This window comes from Bos grunniens, chromosome 14 (genome assembly GCF_055505025.1).
Source record: "Bos grunniens cultivar Pamir isolate PY7600 chromosome 14, Bosgru_T2T1.0, whole genome shotgun sequence".
NCBI classification, from domain to species: Eukaryota; Metazoa; Chordata; class Mammalia; order Artiodactyla; family Bovidae; genus Bos; species Bos grunniens.
In genome coordinates, this window is record NC_141178.1 from 33,692,165 (window position 1) to 33,714,845 (window position 22,681).

The following is a 22,681-nucleotide window of genomic DNA, read 5'->3' on the forward strand; positions in this document are numbered from 1 at the left end:
CTAATTAATAAATCTCAAAGAGCAACATTTTGACTTTGTGCCATGCCAAGTACAAGATGAAATCCATCTGGAAATAAATGAAAAGTAGCCTTTTGTTTCATTTTACCTTGTTTTTTCCCAAAACTGTCAAGGGAACTATATCATTTGCCAACTTTTCCCTAAAATCAATCCACTGCTTAAACCATAACCTATCTCTCAGCTTCAGTAACCATATATTAGCTACACAATTGCAAGTGAATTTTTCTGAGATTTCAAGAACACTCTAAACAACTGCAGTTGGATTATAATCCAAATGAGCACAAGATAAATGCCATGTAACAACCTTCTATAAAACATCCAGAATACTTTTTGCTCACAATATGTGCTATGAGAACAAGCATAAAAATGTTTTAACATTGTTTGAGAAGGCATTTACCAAAAGGAAGCTGAATATATTCAGGGAGAATAGTTTTGATTCAGGGAGAATCAAATAAAATTAATTGTATACTGTTTTATCAGGAAAGCAAATCCCTTAATAAGTGGAAAGAAAAGAATGAAATAAAAAAACTCATCTTATTTAAATCTTATCTGGATTTGATATGTTTTAAAAGCCAACAAAAAAGTACTTTCTGATAAACAAATCTCAGAGTAAGAGCCACTTTAAATTTATTTTGATCAGCAATGCCAAGAGCACAGGGATAAAGTTCCAATCTCCTAAAGTCAAAGGAGAAAAATAGATACTTGGAATATAGGGAGAGAATCAAGTAGAAAAATAAATTCCAAAAATAACATCAAGAAAATCATTAAGAAAGGCTAGGGCAAGATAGGTGCTGATAGCATTTCCTATGGTTTGATTAGATATACACTGGATATTTAACAGTCAGGCCCCCCCCAAAAAAATTATATAAAGAGATAATAGCCAGAGGAAAAGGAGAAGGAGAAAATCCTAGATATTTATATAATAATAATGGAAGTTTTCAGCCTTTCTCTGTATTGTATGCTCACTATACCAAAAAAGAGATTTCATGTAGGATGATCAGTGTAATAGTTTAAATGGCTCCTTAATCCATTTTAGAAAAATTGCTTTTTAATGTTAAAAGATCATTCCATTACTCTCTGACTTAATTATTTCTAACTGATTGATATAATTTTCCATAAGCAAACTATACCCTTTTAAAGGAATAACTGTGCACAGCCATTTATACAGGATTTTCACCTGAATGAAACATTAAAGAAACAAAATAATGATATTTTAAGGGGAAAAAAAAATCTGCCCTCTGGCTAAGAAACAAATGAAGGAAAATCCAGACAAACAAAAGCGAGACCAACAGGTATCTTCACATTGCAGCTCAACACTCAGGTACAAATACAGACCCTGGACCAAACCAGCCCACTTCCAGGGGCAGACAGAAGTTTTTCTGCCTTCTGAAGCCACTCTGAAAGAGTCTGGGAATGTGTTGGGTCCAATACTTGTCTGCAAAGCAGTCACAATTCTTTAAAACAGAAATGGAAATGATGTCATGGAGGGAAGTATAAGTCACGAATTTCACTCATGAGGGAGTTGCATTAAGACTTTAAATTATAAATGTAACTATTAAAATTGAAAGATAAAAAGAAACAAGGAATTACATAAAATACCTCAGATGTCTAAAAAAGACATTTTTTTCTTGTTTTTTTTCCAATGCAACAGATTAAATGATTAAAATTAGCTTAACCATAATCAGTAAACAAATGTTAACTGCATCCATATTGAGTGGGGTCATAGATTAAAATGGAATGTTAAAAAAATGCCTAAAAATATAAATTAAATTTATATTTTAAAATATTTCACTTTCCCTACATGTAGGCTGAAATTTATCATTCAAAAGACAGGATTAATAAGAAAAGCATTTAAAATAAATGAGATTCTTTCATTATTCTTTTGTTAATTTGTTTTTATAAATGCTGAGGAGATTATGTAAAATGCCACAAATGGCTTCTCAACCACATTTTAATAACTAATTGCACATTTCAGGCCTAATCTCACAGATGTTTCTGTAGTTTTCAACCTGCCAAGGGGCTTGTGGGTGTTACAAATAAAGAAATGTCCAGTCTCCCAGTTTCTTAGAAGATAAAAAAAAATCCTTAATTCCAATGGGTTGCTTTTTTAAAAAATAGTCTCAAAATAGATAAACGTTGGAGGTATTTTAAGGGGAGAACAATAATACAAAGTACGGTCTTGTTAATGATTAATTCATAACCAATTCTTCAGTACCAACTGAGTTTTTTATACATGAACACAAAGAGACATCTCTTGTCAGGTGTTTGAAAGAAACATCAAGCCTAGATTTTCTGCTGTAACATTTTAACCTTTCACAGTAATTTCTAGACTAAATATTTGATTCTCATATCTTCACAGATATTAACACAGAAATAATATAGAATACGTCGCTGTCATTTAGTCACTGTCATGTCCGACTCCTCTGCAACTCCCATGGTCTACACCAGGTTCCTCTATCCATGGAATATCCCAGGCAAGAATACTGGAGGGGGTTACCACTTCCTTCTCCAGGGGATCTTGCAGACCCAGTGATCAAATCCGTGTCTCCTTCACTAGAAGGTGGATTCTTTATCACTGAGCCATCAAGGAAGCGTCAATATGGAATATACTAACTGATTTATTATATGATCATCAATTTCCCAATGCACATTAATGTGATATTCTATTCTCCCACCATCACAAAAGGAAAAATAAAGATGAATGCATAGCAAATATTAGGCAGATTTCCTCCACAAATATCAAAATTGTCTAGTGTGCTAGGTATAAATCAGGATGGTGATCAGATGCCAATTCTAGTTTAGTCTTTTATTTAACTAGCCATGTAACCATGGAAAATCCACTTGATTGTCAGATTTCTCAATTATAAAATGAGTCTATTAGAATGGATAGATCTCATGTCCCTTCTATCACTCAAAACAGAACCAAATGGTCACTTTGACCAACACCTGAATTAAAGAAAAACAAAGAAACAAAATTTAAACTTGAGCATCAGATATAAGACAGACCATTCAAGGTAAATCCAGCCATTGAAGAAAGAAATGTTTCATTGGCCAGGGTCTACTTTTCCTCAACAAAAAAAATATTAAAAGATTCTCAAGAGTAGATCCACCAGTGCACATGTATGCAACATCATACACTCATGCACACGATGAAATGTATTCACCAGTCAAGGAGACAGGGGCACCGACCTAAGAAAATTCTCCGACTAAGCACTTCACTCTACATCTAACCTCAGATAGGAGATGAAATTTATTCTCCCCTTAGTTTCCTTGTGTACATGGTTTTATTGATGGAACATAATAAACTAAAATGCACACATACTGTCGGGCTCACATAGTTTGCTCCAATATTATACAATCACCTTTTGTCAACATAAAGTTGACCAGCTATTTCTACAAAAGTGTTTATGCAAAAAGGCCCCGTTTTCTCCTACATTAGGAAAAGAAGTATAGTGGAATTTTGTCCTTCTTGATCTACAGCTCGAGGCTTTGAATTAAATCTAAAATCACTGTCCAGGATCTTTCACCATATTCCAAACAGGTAATCTTTTTTTAAGTATCTTTTCAAAATAACACTAAACATGATCTGAAATCATCATATTAGCCTAATTTCACAACAGGTTTTGATTACACCAGACCAAAAGTTTTGGAAAAACGTTCGCCTGACATCACGGGAACCAAAACAAGGAGGTGGTTAGTTGAAACGCCCACATTTCTACCAGTGGAGACACCAAAATACTGTTAATACACACGGGACCGGATGGAAATAATGTACTTTCTGAGAGTCAATTTCACATTCAGGGAATAGTCGGGTGATGTGTTCTGGTTACTAGTTTGCAATTCGGTATCTATTTCTTAGGGCTTGATGCACTTGCTCCAAATGAAAGTATTTCAAAATAGTCTTTAAGATGAATGTGCAAAGTCGCTGCTTCTTTAGGGTAGCAGCCTTATTTCGTTTACACAAAACTATAATTTAAGGATGCCAATCATTTTAAGCAAAGCAGTCTGCAAAAATAAATAAATAAATAAAATACAGGCAACATCAGAGACATTTCTCTTTATACTAAAACATTTTTACAGTAAAATATATCAGGTTAAAGTCTTCACTGTATACACAGTTGAATTTTAAACCTGTGCATTTGAAAATATTTCACATTTTCTTAGGAATTTTGGAAAATTCTGTAGGACTCTTTACGCTATTTCAAAGTTGTTTAAATATTTTTTTTCTTTCTCCTTCAACCAAAATTTTTAATACAAATTGCCTAATGATATAACTGAGAAACAACTAAATTTTACACAGTTCATAATTTTGGCAACTAACCTCAAAGAATAAATACATGATTTTCGGATACCACTCCTGTTTGAAGTAAAAATAACTGCATGCAAATGACATGAGAAAGGATTTCTACATAGCGACTCCTTAGAAATGACCAAAATATCTTATCACAGGAGGTATGGCAGGGAAGCTCAATTTCTGATACCCTCAAAATGAGTTTCTGAAAAGATAACACACACATACAAGAATAAAAAATGAATGCAAAATTAATTTGCACTTTATGGGAGATAAAAAGGGTTCTATAAGTAGAAAACTCTAAAAAGATAAAGTATTTCCTCTCCTTTCTGAAAGGCTTAAAAAAACAAAACTCAATATTTCAAACTTACAAGCAATCCAAGAGAATTTGGAAAATATTTCTCTAAAAACCAATCCAGAATGCAGGATGTCAATTTGCAAATAATGGAAGCATATTTTGTTTTAAAATTTGAAAACTTTTTGAAGACAAAAAAAATCAAGTTAACATCTCAGTGATTAACTCAGGGGCTGCATAGCCAAGAACAACTTTCAGCACTTAAAACATAAAACTGTCAGTTTCCTCTGCTTGGAGACAAAACATACAGAAAGCGAATATTTACTGCTTTATTTTCCTAGACATGAAAGACAGACTAACTTGATAAAAGGTGATCACTGAATATTTCTACCTATTATTATATTTGTGCCATGGTTCCTAAAAATCAGTTACAAATTCCAAATCTCAGAACCATTTTTAGTAGATGGCTACTAACACTTCATTACCCCCAAACTCTGATGGAAATACAGTCATTCATTGAACTTCACTACAGCTCAAGGCACAAATACGTTAAACAGTCTATGCATGATGTTATTGAATATAAGCTACCATAAGCAAGTAAAACTCTACTAAAGATTTCAAAGGGCTGAAAGCATGATGCTTGGCATTCTATTTCTTGCAAATCTAAAGCATATTGATGGTGAGCATAATTTAAGTACTCTCTTCCCTGAATCAAGATACATTCATTTCAAGCATCATCCATGATCAAACGATCAAATTCATATTTATAAACTTGGAATACAGAGTTGGGTGGAAGCACTGAGTAACTAAACTTGCCTTATTTTTTTTTTTTTTTTGCCAGAAATATGTCACAGTTGGTGCTTACAATTGTTGAAAAATTACACCAAAACTTTATTTAATTTCATTGGATGCATTTCCTCATAGAAATGGAATGGCAAAGGCCTGCTCAAGAGCAAACAAGAAAATCAAATTATTAGTTTGCAGCATATAAGCTTCTCTTTTTTATGCAGCTCCCTCCCCAAAATATAAATATTATAAAGAATGGAGGCAAAAACCCTAGAATTGGCTCATTTTTTTCACTGAAAGGAGAAATCTTTATTCCTCCAAAACCTGGAATATTCGATCCCAAAGAGGAAAAAAACAAACAAAAAAATGGTAATAAACCATAGCAGAAAAATTCAGAGGAAGCATGCTTGCTCTCAGCATAATTTTCTTTAGCAACCTGAGATGAACAACATCACGCTGCCCGTGATCTCTGCTTACTCCTCTGAAAACCATCCAGAGGATTTTCAAAAAGGAAAAAATTCTAGTTCTTCTTTCAAATGCCAAATTAACTTACTGGGCCTCCACTCCTGAAGGGAACCAGCACAGTAGCACACCAGAAGCTGGAGGATGCTTTATGTCACTCAAAGCCGGAACTGATGAGTGGGACCCCAGTGGGCTCGATCTAACTTTCCCAAGTACCACAGGCAACGGGGTCAGAGTTTTCCATGTCAAAAACATATAAATAAGTAAAGCCATACACAGCAACAGTTCCTTATGTTATAACGGTCTTGTGCAGTATCCAAGTCCCCCTTCTGTTCAGATATACATACTTACAAATCGTTCTAAATAGGAACCGAAAATGGGAAAAACAAAAAGAAGGGACATCTGCTTACACCAGTATCTACCACTCTGTTTTCCATTTCTAATCATCGTTGGTCTCACTTCTTAATTTTTATCATTGCCAGTGGAATTATTCAGGCAGTGAGATGAGCATGTATCCACCTAAGTAAATGTTAATGATGATTTACTGAACTATGCTAGGAGTAACAAGTACAAGACAGGTGTGTCGGGGTGTACACAAATATGCGGAACGGTAAAGAGTTAAATGTCTGACAAAGTGAACATGCAAGATCATGCACAAACATTTACACATAAAATGTGTACTTTATGATTTTTACTACTGGTTTGAAATCTTGAGCGACAGCTTTCTTACTTAAAGCTTATCAAAGTACAAAGAAAAAATTAAATGTAAATAATGAGGGCACTCTTTCAACAACATAAATTGTCTTTAAGAACGGGACATTTCAAAGTAGAATAAACACTGATGGGACAGAGGGTAAAATAAACAGTTTATTGTGATTGAGGTTTAGATGACATCGAGTTTCTTAACATAATTTACTACATCTTGCATCCAATGAATGTAAAGCAAATTCTTTCTAAATGCAAAAGAGAAACGTCTCCTTATTATCTGCTTATAAATTACAGAAAATGAGGTTTCATATTAACCCATAATTACTTAAATGTGTGATTGCTTACACTGGCCACTTATACCTAAAGTCAGCTTCTAAAGTGTACCTAAGTTTGCAAAACTGAGGAGTAAAATTTGCAATAATCTTTTAAAAACAATACACTGTACTTCCAATAGTAAGTTAAAAACAGTATAAGACATAATCATTTGTGTTTTTCAATTTATAATTTAATTAACAAAATTTTAGCAGCTAAATATAGAAAAATACACAGTTTTAAACAGTCTCAAGGGTACATCTATAAATAACTGGTAAAGAACTTTTAATCATTCAATAATCAGACTTAAATGTATAGAGAACATTTAATAACATGAGCCCTGATAAGAAATTATATATGTGTGTGTGTGTATATATAAATATCACCAGTCTTAATTTCATCAGTTGAATGGTATTTTAAAAAATTAAAACGACCTAGATTCTCTTCTCAAAAATATTTCATGCTATCAAAGTAAAGCAGAAACAAATGCCAAAATCTCTTTTAGGAACTTTTGTATGTTCAGAAATTCTTAGTATTATAGTATTGAGAGATAAAACAGGCTAATATGTTTATTTCTACATCTTTCATAGCTAAGGATATGTGAATACTGACATCACAAAGAAGTCACATATAGAAGTTTGTTTTAATTTGTCTTGCCAATCTTACCCCCAGTTCAGAACCAAAATTTTAATTAAATAAACCCTCAAATAGGTGTTGGGATGCATTAGGTAATTAAAGTGGATATTACAAAGACTAAAGTCATTTCAAAAAATATGCAATATGTTAAAATTCCATTCGGTGCCTGTAATGCAAAAACATTCTGTACGAGTGAGAATATAGCTATGTGCATGTGCGTGAACATGTACGCTCGCACGAAGTTAACGTGAAGTCACAAAATCATAGCCTGCCCTTGTGCATAGCTTAGAGAAAAAAAAAGCTGAAGTAGATTAGTAATGCTTGGTCCCTTTGCACATGAAGTGTATCATGTAATAGAGAAATTAGATTCCACAAACTAACTTCTGCCGTCTATATTTACACTATTTATAGATGTATCTGATCTCAGATATAATACATGCTTCTATACAGAGAAACAGAACTAGTGATTCACAAGATTCACTCAAAACCATACTGTAGAATCTACTCAAGAAACATACATTATAGTAAAAATGTTTGCTGATTTGTAATTTTCATAAATTCTATCCAAATTCAAGTGAAAAAAAACTCTGAAACAAAAATCTTTTTCGTTTCTTTTTTTCTACAGCAAAAATATACTTAATGTCTAAATAGCATTTGTGGTGTATCTATCATCCTATACTGGTTCATTCTTGGTTACTATAATAGTCAATTTAATAATAAAATAGTAATGCTTTTTTTAAAGCTCGGGACACAACATGTAATACAAATGTTTATTATTCTTTATAATTCTACACTACTCACTATCATGAATACAAATAATTAACAGATAAAGCAATTATAAATGCAAATAAGAGAACCATGCTTCTATCAAATAAAGGGGAAAAATCACAGAAAATAAAGTATGGGCCCTTGTATATTTCTCTCTAATACTATTACAGAAGCCTTAAATAGCTGATAGTCTGAGTCATTTGTTTATTTGTGTTAAATAAAGTGAATATATAAGTCAACTTCTGACTTACTTAAAAGTATTTAGAACATTTTACAGAACTTATTTTGACTGTGTCCATTACCTAGATACTGAAGTTGTTGTATTGTGTTGCTTGATGAAATAGGACATACAGCAACCCTCAAAACCAGTATTACAAGCCTGGCAAATAGCATCACATTTGGGTGACGCACGGAATCCATCACCCTAGGGAAAAACGCATTGGATCATAGTACAAAGTCTTTACATGTTCCATATTATTTCTACATAACGTTTTAAGATGACAGAATTGTAAACTATAAAGTGCTATTGCATAAAACGAACAGCACTGTCACTTAACTGCTCCTCTCGATAGAAATTAAGGACTTAAAAAAAAAATTATCTGCAGAACTATTTCTTAAAATACACCAAAAGATGGCATTTTTGTATAAGCATTTTTGTGTGTGTGTCATTTCTTAAATTCTTTAGTAAATTTAGTGTAGGTATAAGTACTGTGATCATGATGGCTTTATTATGTTTAAACTCCACTCATTTCAAACTTCAAGACTTTAAAAAGTAGGTCATGCCTTAAAAGATTCATGGTTTAAAGTATAGAGTTAATTGTTTAGCAAAGTGGATTCCACCATCAAGGTGTATTTTAGTATTACCCGCTCACATATACTACATACATAAAACATACCTGCGAGAGCATGCGCACATATCAGCAGTAATTGAAACTTACCCTGATACTTCAAGCATTTGCAAGTATTCATAGTGCTAGATTTCCTCTCACATTACAGACATACTACTGCTAATAACCAAAGTATTACACAAATTAAAATGTTACCTTTGTTCAAACAATACTGCAGTTCATTATATAACAGAAAGTGTCATCCTTAATTGCTCAGGAACGAAGATAGTGGTGGATTGTTGGAGAAGTGGTGCGGAATGGTTTGAGGCAAAAACCGAAACATATTGTTTAAGTAAAGCTTAAGGGGAGGGGATCATATGCGCAATTGATGTATTTTTTTTTTTTGGTATCATCTTCCACAAAGCCTCTCCAACCCCTCCCCAGCACTGAACAGTAAATAAACTACTGATATTAAAGGACTGCAGCACTAAATACCTCCCTTTGCCTTTTTTCCCCTTCTTGCAAAACTTTATTACTGTTACCTCAGTTTTGCAGTAATAAACCAACATTCAATCAACAAAACCATGATGACAGAGATATATTTGAAAACTTTGTAAAAAATAAAACAAGTCAAGATTCATGTTAAGGTACTTTTGCTTTGCTGATGTGAACAAGTTTTAGTTTAAGTTCCTACGGTTTTTCCTGACACATCCTTATGGTAAGGAGTGGTTAGCAGAGAAAGAATGTTTCTGATCTGAACTCAAGTCTATAGTTATAAGAAAAACTGAGAAAAACGTTAAGGTAAATCAAAACTGTCAAATTTTCATGCAGGGAATTCTTTTAACTTCCCTGAATATACGGAATGCTTTTAATGGTAATTACAAATACCTTAAAAGACATTTTAAGGTATCTGCGAGATACCTAATTTTCAGTATGCATTATTTTTAAAACACATTCTGTGTAAAAGGGGGAAAACAGAACCTCAGCACAAATTTAGGGTTAAAAGCAAAGTCCAAGACAGGTAACTGTAAGATTTAAACCAAGACACGTAACCATTAAGATGTGAACCTTACGAACAATCCCTATCAGAAATTTTGATACTTCTGGCCCCCCAAATAGGGCGGAGGGCCTCATTTCTGGGTGCAGTGTCTCTCCAAGGAAGGAAAAACTGGTACAAATCTTTTTGCCCTCTGAAAAGATTCTCCTACTTGCTAGCTTCTGAAGTTGCCCTTATGTCAACCAACATCACCAAGATAGCTCTAAACTAGAAAGTTCTGTCTGCCTGTACAAACCAGGAAGAGAGAAAATGACTATTTTATAAGAAAAAAAGAAAAGAAAAGAAACTAAAAACACTGTGTGATAACAGGGTTAAAAATTATCCCCTAAAATTGTGAGGAAAAAAAAAAAGAGCCACCCACACAAACTGACCCTTAAAATTAACGCTTTCAATCTAAAAATATATTTTTGTAAAGTTTCACCTATTTTCCTTCCACTGCACATAAAAATGATTAATGTCAGAATGAAACTTCCACATTACAGACTCTTGCTAACAGGTGTAGCATTCTTTACATAAACATATTCATTGACCTGTCGCCATTGATAATCTTAATTAATTCATCGCAAATGAAACAAAAACAAATGTTTTACTCCCCCCCAATAAGAAATAACGCAATACAAATACCCACTCTCCCCCAAACCCAAAAACTGTTTAAGTTACGGTAACCTGAAATGCACCATCCATCACAGACAGCAATTGGAGAAATCCAACAGGGCTCAGCAGGAAAGATTTTTAATAACAGATTGAAAAACAGAATAAAAATAACTGCATCAACAGAGCCTTTCTTCCTCAGGCCACAAGCCCGTTCTTACTTGAACTTTTTTTTTTTTTTTTAAATGGCATTTTGGCCACTAAAACCAATCCAGAACATTATTAAAAGTTAAAAGCTACCAATTACTTCTGTCTGTTCTTTTAAAGCAAAGTTTGGCATTACGTCAGTTGGTTTAAAGAAAACAAGAAAGAGAGAGAGAAAGAGTAGGAGAGAAAGTTTCCTGCTTGTATAAACTAAACCACCAGGGAAGGTGTCTAGCCACTTGTAAAGTATTTACTGCAGGTTTTTAAAGAGCTAGAAATATTTTAAAAATTAAAAGTTTTCTTTCTCATTTTTAATGAAATGTACTTAGCAACGGAAAGCGTTATCTTTCATGTCTTTCTTTGGGATATTTCGATGATACTTGTATTTCAATCAGAGCTTTGAGTCAGAAAATGATTTCCACTGATGCTTCAAATGTGAAGGGCATAGATAATTTTATCTTCATTTTTGCTACCTGGATTTGTGCTCTTAGGGGAAAAAAAAAAGTTTAACGATAAAAAGTAGACATTGCTCTTATAACAGCTACTGCAGCTGCAGTGACCATCTAGGCTTATTCATCTAACTAACTCTTAACAATTCAAATCATTTTCATCCACAGATCCTTCTGCAAATTCAGCAAAGGGGTTTCCTTAAACCCAATGCTCTCTTTCTAACCTAAACCAAGTTGTACATTATTATACCCATCAGAGAACCAAATCAAAAGCCAACGAATTCAGTTCTCAGGAATCTAAGAACCACTGAGTGATGGGACTACTCTAAAGGTGACCATAATAGCAACATTAAAGACATTATTTATAAAGGTCATATGTAAGTGATAGAACATCCTATACAGATAAATAGCGTAAGACCTACTAACACCCGAGGATAAATTTTTAAAAGTGGTTATTCCCTCCGCAAAACTCTTTGCTACTGAACAGTGTATAAAACACCACTTGGTATTTTAAAATATTTCCTTTACCTACTGGTTAAAGCTTTTAGGAGATAAATAATTTTGATAATTATAAAAAAGTCTCCTCAATTTTTTTAACATAAAAATTGCAAAGTGCATTAGTATTCTCTATCTGTGATGAGAGAATCAGACTAAATTTCTACCTGATACAGGCTGTAAGAGTTCCTTCATATTTTATCTAAGGGGGACCTTCCAATTCCATAAATCATAACTAGCCTAGTAACAAAGAATTCAGTTCTTTCTCTATGGTGGGACCAAAAGATGAACGCAGTTATCACGTAGATAGACAAAGTAAAACCAAGTCTAGACATGCCGTCATTAATTTCCCCAAATTTCAATCAGCAATAAATAAGGAAGCTAAATGAGTAAACAAGACTCAGAATTAGTTATCAAGGCTATTAGTACTGAAAACCAGCGAAACAGGGGAAGAGAAAGAAACCTCTGTTACCTGGAAGCTTGACCAAGGATGAACAACAGAAAAGCAAGTCCATAAAACCTGCCCGGTTTTATCAAATTGATTGTAACTTGTGAGCTGCAATATTTGGGACAGGACTGTCTGAGTTTATAGTTTTCTGTGCCTGCCAAAAACAGATGCAAACTACCACACTGACTGTCCTGCGGAAACTAAATTAAGCAAAGGCAAATACCAAGTGGAAAGTTGTCAGCCTGTTGAATGAATAGCTGCATTTTACACACAGAGACTATCTTAATGAGAATACGTTTTAATGTGCACCAGTCATGTTCAGTGCATCACTTATTGCAAAAATAATAATTTCCCCTTTAAATCAATTATAAACACCTGCCCCTAACTTTATTAAAGTCTGGTACACACAGTAGCACAGTGCCGTTATATTATTGTTATCAAAGGGATACTGAAGAGGAAAAAGTCTTACACACATGTATTGTAAGAAACATTTAAAGGCTGGTTTATCTACATCTGTGTTAATTTCAAATTCAAAATAAAGTTTCAGCTCAAACACAATCTGCTGCAAGCCCTCTGAAAACTTTCAGTAATGTTTATTTAACTTCAAAAAAGAAGGTAAGACAAGAGTGTATTAAAACTTACCACAAATGTACAGATCATTAATTGCAAATTCTATTTCTTCTGCATTTCTTCTCCCTGGCTAGCTCTCTCCACAAGATACACACACACACACACACACACACACACACCAAAAATAACAATAATAGAAACATCCCTGAAATACTAGAATCTTAAAAAGCAGCTTTTCCACAGATGCATTCACCTCCCTGCTTTGAAGGTTCTCCTTATGAATGAAGATTTCCTTGTGTGTAGCGAGACCTACCCTGTGGAAATGAGAGTAAACTCAGGAGTGGTACGTGACTTAAAAGAAAAGTAAAAATAATACTGAAAATACGGTAGGACCACGTGTAACTCACTTATGACTAGCACTCTCATATGGATTCTAACCTATTTTTAAGCAAGTATGAAGAAGATGTTATAAAATCCTTTAAAATCTTACTCTTCAAAACACTGAGCTCTAAAATCAAACCAAACTTCCCAGCCACGATGACACTCTTCTTCCTTTAATGTTACCTTTAAGAGACAAAGGACCAAATCTAAAAAGCAGCAAAGACCCTGGCAGCGTCTAAAATTCAAAACAGTGACTAACTTTTTTGTGAGGAACTTGCTATGTTTCACCATTTATTGGGAGAGTGTCCGACTCCGTTACTACGTGTGGAAAAGCATTCTGCACACACATATACTAACATATAACAGATAGATCAGGAAGCCATAAACATCAGCTTGCCGATGGTAAGTAATACTTTGCCAAGAGAGTATTAATAAAGACCAGGAATGCCTCACATTTAGAGAAATCAAGTCCGAATGTTGGCACTAAAACTCTCTTTCCCCTTTAGGAGTTTTATTTTCACATTACTAACATCCAGAAATCGTCATCAAACTTTAGCACGTTGGTGGCCCAGTATACAACTCGATCTAGAGATGTTTCCATTCAAGGGTATAGCTTTAAAAGGAAGTTATGAAATCTAAGGACAGAGAAGCTCTAAGGCCCATATGTTTGACTTGTTAAGATTAAGCACGTCATTAATAAACTTTCACTTAAAGGTAAAAAAAAAAAAAAATCCTTCAAATGTTGGTATCGTTTCCAGACTGTCCTGTCAGCATCACAACTTACAGGAAACGCTTCATCTTCCCATACAAACCCTGTATTTATTCACAACCCTGGCATACGAAGGGAAAGAAAAAAAGCCCACACCGTTTTAGAGCTAGTTAGCTTTTATATATTAACCGGTGGAATATCTGAGAAAGCGGTCTAAGCAAATGAGTAGCATGTCAGAAACTTGACAACAGTGAGCTCAGGAACTTTCATTCTCATTTTGTCCACGTCAAGAACTGGCCGCCCTCACGACTTTTTCTTCGCTGCCCCTTGCATTTTTAACTCTGGCAGGCTTTTCTAAATGATCAACTTTTCCTAAAACCAGCAGGAAAAGTAACATGATGCCAGCCAAGATCCATAGGTTTTAACCTAAGAGCTGGAAAACTCGAAAAAGTGGTTGGAAGCTTCCTAGTTTATTTTTGCTTTGGACAATCACATTTTCAGCCAACGACCAGGCCTAGAGTAAGCATTTTTGGGTAATTTTGTCTCAGGCCCTATCTGTATTTTCCCTTTGTACTTAACTGTCGCTCTCAGCCCCTTTCCTGTTCACCTGGTGCGTTTACACAAGTTCAATGAATCTCCAAAAGTTCAATGAATCTCCAAAAGTTCAATGAATTGGCCTAACTGGTCTGCGATTTGAACGTCTCCGCTAAGCTTCTCACTTCACTTACCTCACTTAAAACTCTAGCCGTGATTTTCCAAAATAGGATAAGGATGAATACGCTACTATAATTTTGATTCATCATTAAGCTTCATCGCTCTCACTCAAAAAACTTTCAAAGTCTCAATTCTGAGGCCTAAAAAGATAGGAGGAAGTAAAGCGAGACCTAACATCTAATATTACGTCCAAGATTTCCCTCTGAAACCCACCAGTCCCTCTAGCCCTCTAACTTAAATTGCTTTAGAGTCTCGGGGCCATAAAACAGTAACTGACTTCCTTGGGGAAAAGGGGGAAACACCACCAGCTCACACAGGTACTAACAAAAAAAAAAAAAAAGCTTTCCCAGCCACAAAAACGGCTTTGCACTTCAAACGGCTCCCACCGCCGCCTCACCCTCAAATTATTCATGGGGTCTCATAACCTTGGAGTTATTTGAAGGGACAGCGGTGTTTGCCTTGGCCTTTCAAAGATGCGTCTCTCTAGAACCCAAACAGGAACTGGACAGAAGGCGAAGCGCCCGGCTGCCTGGATGTCCCACCGCTGTCAGGCATTTCATCACCGGCCAGTGTCCGCTGACCCGCGACCCAGGGCGCATCATCCGCACCGCAGAGGAAGTCTGCCCCTTCCTCGGCCCCTACGGAAGCGCCCCGGCGGCGAGGCCTGCCACATGGCACGGACAGGGCACAGACCCCTCGGCCCGGCTGCCCTGAGCCGCGCAGGGGAGGGGGCACCGAGGGATGCGACACCCTCCACCTCCAGCCCAGCTGGGCCTTTAAGGGGAAAAAAAGTTTGAAGCCTGGCTTTGCAAACTCTTCAAAGCCAACGCCAGTCCTGGGCTGTTTTCCCACTTTGGGGGACCACACGAAGGCCCCTCTCTGAGACCCTTCCGACCCTCCCGAGTTCGCCCAACTTACTACTCTGCATGCCGGTGCCTAACCTGCTCCCCGCTTGTCAGTAGCCCCAGAAAACTTGCGGTGGCGGCGGCCCCTCGGGTCCAACCACCCCCAGCTCCTCCGCTGCGCCCGGTAGGAGAGAATTAAAATCAGCCAGAAAGAGACAGCGAGGGGGGAGTGGGGCTGCGAGGGGGAGGGGGCACCGGCCTGAAACTTCTTTTTTTGGCAAATGGGGATTTGTTTTTCCTCCTCCCCGGCGGCTGAACTTGACCCTCCTGACTCCAAGGGCTACTGCAGTTTGAAGTCTGTCGTTTCTAAGACTCAGATGCCTCAGACCCACTAAAAGGGGTGGGGGGGGGGGGGGGTGGAGAGCAGAAGGGAAGAAAGAAAGAAAGAAAGAATCACACGCGCAAAAAAGGAAGAAAGAAAATGCATGTGAAACCCGAGAAGCCTGAGCTTGGCTTTCTGCACACTCTCCCTCTGCTTTTTTTTTTTTTTTTTTTTCAAAGAAAGTCACTTTTAATTCCCAGGGCTCCCCGCTCGCGATCGCCCACATTTTGCGCACACACGCGCGGGCGCAGCACTCGCGTCGCGGCTCCGCGGGCCTGGCAGAGGGGCTCCAGCGCCCCCCGAGCCCCCCGCGGCCCCCGGCCCCGCGGCCCGCCCGGGCCTCCCCTCCTTACCTGTTGATTAATCGTCAAGAACACCCTCGGCAGCCCGAAAGATGGTGGCGCGGCGGCCAGAGCCATGAACCGTCTTCGTTGTTTGCAGAGTTGATCTTGGATTATTGGAGGGGGGGGAAGAAAAGGTCTTTCCTGCCTCCCCCCCTTTCCCTTCCTTCCCCCCCCCCCCTTATAAAAAAAAGAAAGAGAGAGAGAGAAAGAGAAAGGAAATAGAGCAAGGATGTGCCCGGTGCCGGGTGGGAGAGGGGAGGGGGGGGTGTTGTTTTTTGTTTAAAAAAAAAAAAAAATAGGCGAGAGAGCGATGGAGAGGACGCGAGGTCTGGAGAAAGGAGCAGCACCAAAAAAGAGGACGCTTGAGATTGCAGTGAGATCGGGTCTTTATCAGAAATGTTATCGCTTGTCAGGACCTCAGTCTCCGCGCATTACGTCAGTTTCAAGACACCAACACTATTAATATCAAAGGAGCCTTCGCGGAGGAAAGCGCCACCCCAGACCAAGCTCCCTTAAAGAGACAGCGCGCGTCCCCGCGCCGCCGCCGCCGCCGCCGCCGCCCCGCCCGGCTCCGAGCACCCGCCGCCGCCGCCCGCCCGCCCGGACCGGCCCCGGCCGCGACCAGCCGGCTGCGCGAGAACTTCGCCCGAGTCGCAGCGCGGCGAATGAGAGCTGCGCGGTGCAGGGACCCAGCTACCTTCCCGCCCCGCCTCTCCCCGCTCCTCCTCCCCCACCCCCCATGTGGGAACGTGCGGGCTGGAAAAGGAGGAAAAATCCGCAAGCTTTAGGGATAATGTGATAAAGACAAGGACCTACCTTGGGGAGTGGCGGGAGGGGGGGGGGACAGGTGGGGGCCGGTGCAGGTCAGCCCAACCAATGGTCCCCAAACACTCGAAGATGCTCTCCTGAACAATCAAAAGAACTCTAAAAGTGTTTACCTTTTCGGTTGCTACTTTCCCTTCTCGCTCCCAATTAAACAGCGGAGGATCGTGTGTGTGTGTGTGTGTGTGTGGCCCCTCCCCCGCCCTTTTCCTAGGACGTGCAAGTCTTAGGACACCTAGTCGGTGGTCAGGGCTTGCCCTGCATATGATGGCCAGAGGGCTTGGAGGGGAACAACTTGAACTCTATCCTGAGTTGGAGAAGTGCGGGCTGAGGTTGCTATGGTTTTCTGAGCTGGAGAGAAGCTAGCAAGCTCAATGGGTGCTTAAAGGGGGTACGACAAAATAGATAAAATGGGGACATTATTCAAATGCAGCAAGATTAATACCTGCTGCTCTTTGGGGGTTTAGTAGTAGATAAGGGATTCCGAATTAAGCATGACATTCTTTTTACCAATTCACATCTTCAGATACTCTCATTGTTAAATAAAATTCTCTCAATATGAAGTTACTGAATCGAGAGAGGGGTTGTTTTTTTCTTTTTTTCTTTTCGTGAACTTCTAAAGATCAACAATGCACAACAGAAGACCAAGACAGAATTTGAAGTATAGTAGGTGCTAAAAACTAAAGAAACATTTCTTAGCCATTTGAACTTCATTTTCTTCAGTGGGGTGACTTTGGCGTGTTTTTCCTCTAGTAAAAGTCAGTTTAAGCTAATTTTGTGCTACAAGAAAAAACATCTTTCCTTCTCCAAACTACAAAATGATTAAAATTAGAGTTTTAGAGAGGTATGGCTCATGAATCTGTGAGTTGAAGATGAAGTAATTTCCTCCAAAATATTTTTCACTAAATGATTCTCGCATCTTCTCAGAGAAAAGATGAGCATATTTTCAAAACATATTATTATCAGAAGTGAAAAAACCAATCATTTTTTAAAAGTATGTGCTCTTTAGAACTTTTTCTGTAAGGTCTTCATTTCTGCTTAATACAGCTAGTCAGACAGATAACATGAATCCATTTTGTAACACTTTTGTTCCACAATTGTGTCCCATACACTCTATGAGTAGATAAACAACAGCACTTTTGCAGTAGAAACTAGTCAGGTAAAAGAGTCAAAACACAGTTCTACAATGAAGTAAACAGTGTATCCCTAGAGTAGTGAGAAGACAATGAATCTCGTATGCATGGAGTTGTTCATATGTTATCATCAATTTAAACGGATTTGGAAAAAGAGTTAGATTTATATATGGTCTTGCTTGCAAGGAAAATTCATATCAAACTCTTCAGTAAATCTCATAGTCACCTACTAATGACCACCTGCATATTTCCACACTAGAGTCATTTAATACTGTCCACCACCAATTTCCACTGTAAAAAATATTCATATATTAAATATAGAATTTTATTTTCTTTTTTAAGCCATAAATTAGCTTACCAACTTTTATGGAAATATGCACTGGCACAGTGAGAAGCATTTTTATTCAGGGGAAAAAAAAGGATCTGAGTGAAACATTCTTTAGCCGTGACTAACTAAAAATATTAGATAGAATAAATTTTGAAATATGTATCTAAATAGTAAAACCATTTGTATTTAAAGGGTTAATACCACCTAAAACTGCTGAGGCTGGTTTGGAACTGATAAAAAGCTGAGGCTATAGCATCCTACCAGCAAAGTTAAATAGTACAATCCATCACAAGTATTAGTTCCTAATCTCCTTCTGCTCCCCAAGATTTAAATGGTATTTTAAAAGGGGACGTGATCTTCCTCTCTGTCACCCTCAAATCTAAGGCAATCGTCAAGAGTGTAAATTTACTCACATGAAACAATCATTGATTAAATTGGTTAAAAAATAAAATAAAATTACATGCTTTTGCAAGCACAAAACCCTTAAGATGGCTGGTGTTTTTCCACCTGTAATAATAAAATATTTGACCATAGTGTACCCCAAATTATATATTATATAAAAAGTTAAAGCCGAAGGTCTGAGGGTGAATTATGTCCTTTAATTGAAAGGATAAAGTTACACTTCAGGTACTAAGCCAACAAATTCATGGTCACTTAAAAATGTAATGAATGAAGTTTCACGGACTCAATTTTGCTGGTTTGCCTGAGAAATGAAGAATCTCTTCATGTTCTTTTTAGTATTTCGAGTTGGAATATACAGCAAATCAAAATGCTGTCTGTATCAATCCATTTATATTAACCACAAAAGATCTGTAGAGAACTTAATAAAAGCACAAATATTTTTTGTAAACTTTTTCAAGCAAATTACTTATTTATTTATGAAATAATTTATGAAGAAAATTTTTACCTCATGGTTTAGATATATTACATATGCTCTTGATTGACACAATATGTTTAAGCTCAAAGGCCCTCGAAGCATTAGCATTTTTTAATTCTAGTAGGAATATTTCAAAACAACCAGCTAATATATGAGGTCATAATTGTTTGACAGTTGTTTTTAATATATAAAATAAGTTATGTATATTGTTTTCCTTCAAATGTTTGTTGATTTGTTTTTATAGTCCTGGCATTTGCATGGCACAAACTGAATTAAAGGAAATATTAAAGATTTATTTACATTTATTATCTTCTGCTGTCAAACATATGCAAAGCTCTTAAAACCATTCTCTTCTTTTACTTTTATATGCAATGCATTTCTAAACGATGGAGCCTGGATGTTAAAATGACAACCTTGCTTTTTGAAGGGTGCACCAGAAAATAAAGAAGAAATTAAGAGAAATTTTAAAAAGCAAACAAAAGGAATAACTTCCAACTAAAATAACTTTTTTATGATCTTCCTTAATTCTTTGAATTCTGGAATTTTCTCTCAAGGCTGGACCACTGATGAAACAATTCCTTGAGTTGTATTAATGCTTATTTATTTACCAAAATCACATAATACACTTTTTTATTTTAAACATTCCTTTCCCACCTTTTTTTGTAGTTTATTCATCAGAGATGCAAACAGGGATTAGTAGTTAAGCACAAACATACTTGTCTTACATTTTCAACCTTTTAGCACATAACTTACTTACAGTCCCCGTGCCTGTAATCACAATGATTTTACCTGATGGAACACGTATTTCAGAAATGTAATCCAACTGTTTACTCTAACACGTCATAAATTGCAATTCCTTTCAGAAACCTCAAAGATTGACAACCCTTGGTCCTAAATGCCAACTGCTTTACCACATACTATCAAGAAAATATTTATGTATTATTTGCTCTCAAGTCCGTACTATATCATGGGAAATGGAAGACCATTTTGCCTCCCAGCATATCAGAAGCAATTATGGAAACAGGCGGCCTTCCTTCAGACTGAGACTGAAGCAACAATGTGTGTATCAAAGGTGAACTTCCCTGAGTCCCTTTCTTCTTGCAATCACACACCACTCAAACTTTAAAAAACAAAAAACAAAAAAAAACCCTCTTATGCGCAAATTATGATCATTTTCCAAACTACCTATTTCTGAACACCTCTGGGTGAATTTATTAAAGATAAATTCAGCTTTAAATAGCCTATATCTGGTTTTCAAATTCACACTTACACTTGCCAATCCTCCCCCTGCAATATCAGGCAACTGCCTAGTTAAACAGATGGGCCTTGCAGCCCACCCTAAAAGCCAACAAACATGGGCTTTATTTAATTAAAAGAGGAAACAAATTTCTGAGGTGTGGACACACACACACATACACAGCATGCATACATGCACGTGAACACACACACACACACACAATCCCTGTCTGGGTGCCTGAGAATAATAATAACATTTCTTGCTTTTTCATTAGTTTTTATGAATGTCCAACTGTATACTATCCATTGGATTGAAAGTAGAATAATATAGGCTAGCTCAGCACTGTCTATCCAAACCCACCCGGTGCGGGAAACAGCTGGACTCACTTCCCTTCTCTCACATCAGAGAGAAGTTTACATCTGAATGAACCCAGATCCACTATCTGACCCTGAAAACTAGGTGTTTTCCAATTTTCTCCGTATTTCTAACTTCTGCTCTCAGATCTTCTGCTGTAACACTTTTTCATCCCATTCACTCATCCAATTTTGTGCAATTAATATTCTAAGCTGTATATACACAAGCCCAACACCAAATTTTGCCTAAATATCAGATGGAAATATTCCACTGGACATTCAAACTTGTGAATCTGAATGGTAGGATACATGTCAAATATCACAATTTAGGAAGAGGAGGCTATGAACAAGAGACAACATGGAAGGAGGAAGGAAATAGACAAACCCTATCTCTGTTAAAGGCATGAGTCATCCTGACCAGAAACCTCAGACATTTGACATCTTTGGCAATACCCACCACCCCACAGGCCCCACATCCAATCAGTTACCCAGTCTTCCCATTGTTCCCTTTCTAAAGGCTTTTGTACCTCTTACTGCCTTTATTCCATCCACATGGACTCTTCCCAAATTAAAACATCATTATCTCTCCCAAGACATCCCTTGGAGCCTTTCCCCCTTCTCTCTCACCCTCTGTTCATTATTATACAGAGCTAGCAGGTCAGATCACCTCCCTTCAGCATTTTTTATTCCTCATGAAAAAAATCCCAGGACTCCCAACTGCCAAAGGAGTAACACTGGGGGGCTGAGGGCATTCATGTTCTCATAACCCAGTCCTAAACCCTTTTCTGGCCTCATTCTTCACTCCGTTCTTCCATGCTCTCCTGACCCACTGACTGAGCCCTTCCCCAGATCCATCTGACATTTCAAATGCTTGTTTTATCCTTAGTGCCTCCTTCTACCCAGAAGAATTTGAGGGACCCTTTCCTTCTAGCTCTCCATGCTGAACACCTTCTCTTCTTCCAAGATCAGACTCAGATCCTACCTTTTGCTTGAAGCCTTCCCAAATTCCAAATGACAATCAGCAATGCAGGAAGTGAGCTTCCATTGGACTTGCTTCTCTCTCCAGGTAGTAATTCATCGTGGTGAATGGTATGATGCTGTTTGTTGACCTAACCACCCCCTAAACTGTAAGATTCTTGAGGGCAGAAGACCATCAGATCGTAGGTATTCAGAAACATCTGTTAAATTGAATTTGGAGGTTGGAACAGGCTCTTTACATTTTACTTAGACACTATGGAGTGCAAGTTTCAAATGCTCCATGTGGCCTTTTCTTCCTTTCTTTCTGTTCTTTTTTCCCTTAATACATATGGTCTGATGTATTATGTGCCAACTGAAGCTTCAGGGTGGTCTTCATCTCGGCAGCATATTTTTGGCATTGTATCAGAGAAGACGTTTGTCCTCTTCTGAAATATTGTCCTCATTATCGTTAACTTTGGATTCATAATTCTATGTTGCTCTAAAAATAGTGAATTAGATTGTCTTTAACTAAATCCTAGGCATTAAAATGTGGGGGTATAGAAAATGAACTTGAAAGCTGAGAATTTTTTAGATGGGAAGAGATTATTTGTAGTTTTAGAAATTATAAGTATATATTAGGAAAACTATAAAAGTGAGGTAGAGATAACTATTTAAGCATTAA

The 22,681-nt window shown here is 37.2% G+C and overlaps 1 protein-coding gene across 14 annotated transcripts in view; it reads right to left on the minus strand.

Moving 5' to 3' along the window:
* The window catches only part of TRPS1 (transcriptional repressor GATA binding 1), a 279,514-nt gene extending 262,670 nt beyond the window's left edge, over nucleotides 1–16,844 (minus strand). For 2 of the 14 annotated variants that reach the window (XM_086336328.1, XM_086336320.1), the window contains exon 1: nucleotides 10,827–11,049. Coding sequence is in view for 1 of the 14 variants with exons in the window: in XM_086336326.1 (XP_086192452.1) it covers nucleotides 15,640–15,649 (10 nt within the window). In the remaining 13 variants the exon portion in view is untranslated. Of the gene's footprint in view, nucleotides 1–9,319; nucleotides 9,436–10,826; nucleotides 11,050–12,989; nucleotides 13,201–14,735; nucleotides 14,857–15,639; nucleotides 15,847–16,301 lie in introns of those variants that run through there. The other 12 variants (XM_086336327.1, XM_086336318.1, XM_086336323.1 and 9 more) reach the window with 12 other exon arrangements.
* Between the last annotated feature and the right edge of the window lie 5,837 nt (nucleotides 16,845–22,681).